Source organism: Epinephelus moara, chromosome 8 (genome assembly GCF_006386435.1).
Source record: "Epinephelus moara isolate mb chromosome 8, YSFRI_EMoa_1.0, whole genome shotgun sequence".
NCBI classification, from domain to species: domain Eukaryota; kingdom Metazoa; phylum Chordata; class Actinopteri; order Perciformes; family Serranidae; genus Epinephelus; species Epinephelus moara.
In genome coordinates this window covers 22528214-22532588 of record NC_065513.1, presented here as the reverse complement: position 1 = coordinate 22532588, position 4375 = coordinate 22528214, and the positions used below count along the sequence as shown (strand labels likewise).

The window sequence follows — 4375 nt, the reverse complement described above, 5'->3', positions numbered from 1 at the left end:
AAGGAGAAGTGCTCACGAACACAGATTTAGACAGATTTGTGAACAATATTTGAGGGAAATGGTCTTTTGTGTATATACAAAATGTTTTAGATCTTTGAGTCCAGCTCATGAAAAATGGGAGCAAAAACAAAAGTGTTGCGTTTATATTTTTGTTCAGTGTATGACTATTTATTATGGAAAGTTAAAACAATATGAGCACCGGTTTTACCAGTTTGTTCACTTCCTCTTTGGGTAGAGATGTTTGACACTGGAACGTCGCACAACTTTCTGTGTAGGAGTTTTGCCCACAATGGGTAAATGCAGAATTTTTGTAATCAGATGCCAGATATGGTGGGTATGAAAAATCTACTGATTAGTCTGGAAAGGTATGGAGTTTTCAAAATGGAAAATGTGTAGGATCCCTGCCAGTGTCACACAGTGTGTTGTAAGCATTTTCCTGTGATGGGGAGTGCAAACACCTCGGTCAGATCAAACTGATACATGCCAGCATGATTACATCCTGTTTCATACACAGTAACAACTAGATTAGAAATTAGACATTACATAAGTGAAATATTTTACAATCTTTACATCACACCTGAGAAAAACAGAAGCTACTGATAGTCCAGGTTATATTGACAGACTTTAGTCAATGGCCACAGCGCCCAGAGTGCTTAAAGTAGTGATACAGACATTAACCCAAAATTCACTTTGGGGTTTAAACTGCCACACTGTTAAGTCACACATTATCTTATCTACAAGGTGCAGTGGCACTTCTTATAGGGTGACCATATTTTGATTTCCAAAAAAGAGGACACTCAGCCCGGCCACGAGATAGCCCACTTAAATGATACTTAGAGTTTACTCAAAGATGCCTTATAATTTTAATATATTTAAAGTTTATATGTATGGATAGAAAATTCAGTTATATTACAAAATAATCTCTCTCAAAGACAGAAATTCAGATAGGCCCCTATAGATAGGGGACACATACACACACTAGAGTGTGGCTACCCAATCCGAGCCCAACAGGTCCCAACGGTAGGCCTACCCGACGGGTCGGGCCGGGTTCGGTCAAAAATGTATAAATTGTATTCGGGTTCGGGTCGGATTCGGTCAGCTTTCAGTGAAAATGTAGTGTAAAAGGAAAACCGGACATTATCATCAGTTTATAAACACCCCCCAGACGCCCCGGACAGGGCGTGAAAAGTGGACATGTCCGGGCAAAAGAGGACGTTTGGTCAGCCTAACTTCCTATCTCTCACAGAGTGTCGTAGGCTTTCGCCCAGTGTGCAGTGAATGCATTTTGATGACTGCTTTCATTTATAAATGTTTTTCTTTACCAAGGAACCCAAATCAGTCTCTGACTTTCACACTGCCCTTTAATAGCGGACCAAACTGCCTGGACAATGTCACGCAGTTACAATAGCTGCTCGTTTGGGGGCGGTATTGCCTGAAAAGACCACTGGCGAGGAAGAAAAAAAGCATGAGGAATAATAAAATCGGCTCATTGATTGGCCAGGACCGAAAACGGAACTCTTTCTGATCTTTCTTCCCTGGCCCAGATGTGCACATTGCTGTCCTCAGTGTCCCTTCTCCTTTAGATGTAAGTGGTAAGCTGAGTCTTGACCTGATGAGCTAGCTCTCCTGTGCAGTGCCATGCACTTATGGAGTGGTTCTTTTGTTTCACCAATGTAAATGAACTCACATGTGACCCCATCGACTCTGCAAGGGTTCACACCCACACAGAGTTTAAAGCCTGCAACTCTGCACCAGTCATTTTGAACTGAACAAGCTTGTTGGATGAGAGGTGAAACATCTTCAAGAAACATAAGCAAGTCCAGTTGCCTACGATATCGCACTTACGATTTTTCTATAGTTCTGTAAATAACCGTTGTCTGATTTTATGCTGCACTTGGCATGAGTCTGCGGACAGTAGGACACAGTCAAAGGTTTCATTGCTGAGTTTGATATGTAAAGCCTGTCCCTGCAGCTCTTAATCTAACAGCTTTCACTGTGGTTGTGATTCTTGCTCTCTTGCTCCCTGCAATATCTCAAACTGATCCGCTGTCAGCAAGTTCTGAAAAGAACCATTTGTCTTGTTTTGTAGATGCATTTCTGAAGAACAGAAGCGGTAGTGCCAAGCTCAGATACATCACATTTCCTGTGACTGTGTCATAATGAAAGTAAACTTGTGTATTTCCAGTTAAATGCTTTTAATATGAAGCTGCAGCAGTAGGAAATGTTTGATCGTTACCCTCAACACAAAGTTCATAATACTGCAAAACTTTGATCAGTGGGCTACAGGCCTAAGCACCATTGTGTTACCACATTCAGAGATAGATAGGGACTTAACAGACATTTATTTTATTTAATTTTTTAAGATTGCTCGCTCTGTAGTATAATTGATCCTTGACCATCATCTATTCCAGTTCAGCATCATTATCAAGCCTCTCTTTGAGTCATTCAACGGGATGGTGTCCACTACAAGCAGAACGGAGCTGTGCCAGACCACATTGCAATGGCTCGATCGTCACTGCTCCCTTCCAGCACTCAGACCCAGTAAGTAAAGGAATATTTCTCTAAGACATCCGGCACAGAAGATGCTGTATATCACTAGCCCCCCTGCTCTATGGTTCCAACAGAAAGGATCAGTAGTTGTGGATCATTTGCAGCACTGCAGGGACTTCCTTCCAAGTGATGAGAGTCAGATCACCGCAGTGTGTAATTCAATTATCTGTCACTATCTCTGTTTGTTTCAAGCAGTCAACACGCAACCATGACATGATAGGAAACTTCACAGTGCATCTCATTTTTTTCATGATGCATGAAATCACTCCATCGTTAATCTCATTGGCTGAAACTATGATGATGATGACACTTTTCAACAGTTTCTCAATACGCCTTTATTCCTGACTCAGTCTGAATTTAGCAATGACACTTAGTGGAGATTTCAGTGGAAGGTGACGTCAAAAGATTCCTATCATTAAAGCCGTAGCTTGCTGGAGGCTGGGCCTGCGCCGCTGCGGAAAGCTGAAGAATTATGAAGGTTATCGCTCCAGCTTTTTACTCCATATAGTGGGGCTGCCCTTTCAAATTTAATTTTGCAAATCTCTTAAGAGCATCCTGCAGTCCAATCATCTGATGTAAGACCAATTTTGAAATTCCCCAAGTAATTGTCCTTTGCATGACACACAAGATTCTCATGCATCCTGGAAAACATGAGAATGTTTAATGCAGCACTCATGAAAAAAAGCCCTCTGTGTCCTCCTGAAAAACACTGAATACAAAGTTTTGTTGCACACTTCACCAAAAGAAGCCTTTTGTATTAGATGTAGTGCCCGGCCCCCCCACACAGTCATTATTACAGTTGAGTCATAGTTGAGGTATAGAGCAATTTCTGACCAACCCCTGTCAATGATAGGCTTAAAATAACAACTTCTGGTTAAAGCCCATATTGCGGCTTCCAGATAAATTAAAAAATAGCCGATCTCAGACGCCATAACGGGAGATATGATGAACTCACTGTCATTGGTTTAGTTTTACTCTCTATTTAACACTATGAACTGATTGTCTTGACTTTCATGTTCAAAAAAATGAAGACAAAAATCCTCAGACAAACACTACCCAAATAAACAGGCCTTTACAAAAACAGTTCAGATCAGTGGGGTATTAAACGACTTCATTGAAAAATACAAAACTAAGATTAACCAAACACACAGCGGTTAAAGACTGTAACCCCGTGGCACCTTCCACGCTCATGTCAGCACAACTGCCTGTAATTAAAGGTTCCCGAGATGACAGGTCAGGTGATGCATTAGAGTGACTCAAAAAATAATAGGAAACTGGCAAGACATCTCTAACATCCCATAAATTTCTGTCTGAAGCTCCACCCACTTCAGTTTAAACCCTGCCCAATTAAAAAAAATACAGATACAGATAATTCAGTTGATTGAACTGATACCGATACAATGGTGTCCTCACTTATCCTGAGTAGAAATACTCTGTTTCAAGTTAAAGTCCTGTATTCAAAAAAGTATTAAAATATCAAAATAATACTTAAAGTAGCAAAAGTAAACGCATAATGAAGATTTACCCATTTCAGAATAATAATAAACTGTCATATTATGTGATCCTAGTTATTGATGCATTAATGTGTTCATCACTTTAATGTTGCAGACGATAAAGGTGGAGCTAATTTAAATGATGAAGTGATCAGACTCATAATATACAAAGGAAAGAAAAAACTCAAGAACAAGAAAGTAAGAATAACATTAACTGCTAGCAATTATGAACAAACTGGCCTGATCTAGCTTAAAGCTAAACATTATCCATGGTGACAAAGATGAAAACATTTTTTTAAAATGTAAAAGTAGCTATTGGATAGACTCTCATA

The 4375-nt window shown here is 40.0% G+C and overlaps 1 protein-coding gene across 4 annotated transcripts in view; it reads left to right on the top strand.

The window, feature by feature from the left end:
* mlxip (MLX interacting protein) overlaps positions 1-4375 on the top strand; it is a 34234-nt gene that overhangs the window by 26283 nt on the left and 3576 nt on the right. For all 4 annotated transcript variants that reach the window (XM_050050613.1, XM_050050612.1, XM_050050610.1 and 1 more), the window contains exon 16: positions 2412-2541. In XM_050050613.1, coding sequence (XP_049906570.1) covers positions 2412-2541 — 130 coding nt within the window. The remainder of the gene's footprint in view (positions 1-2411; positions 2542-4375) is intronic.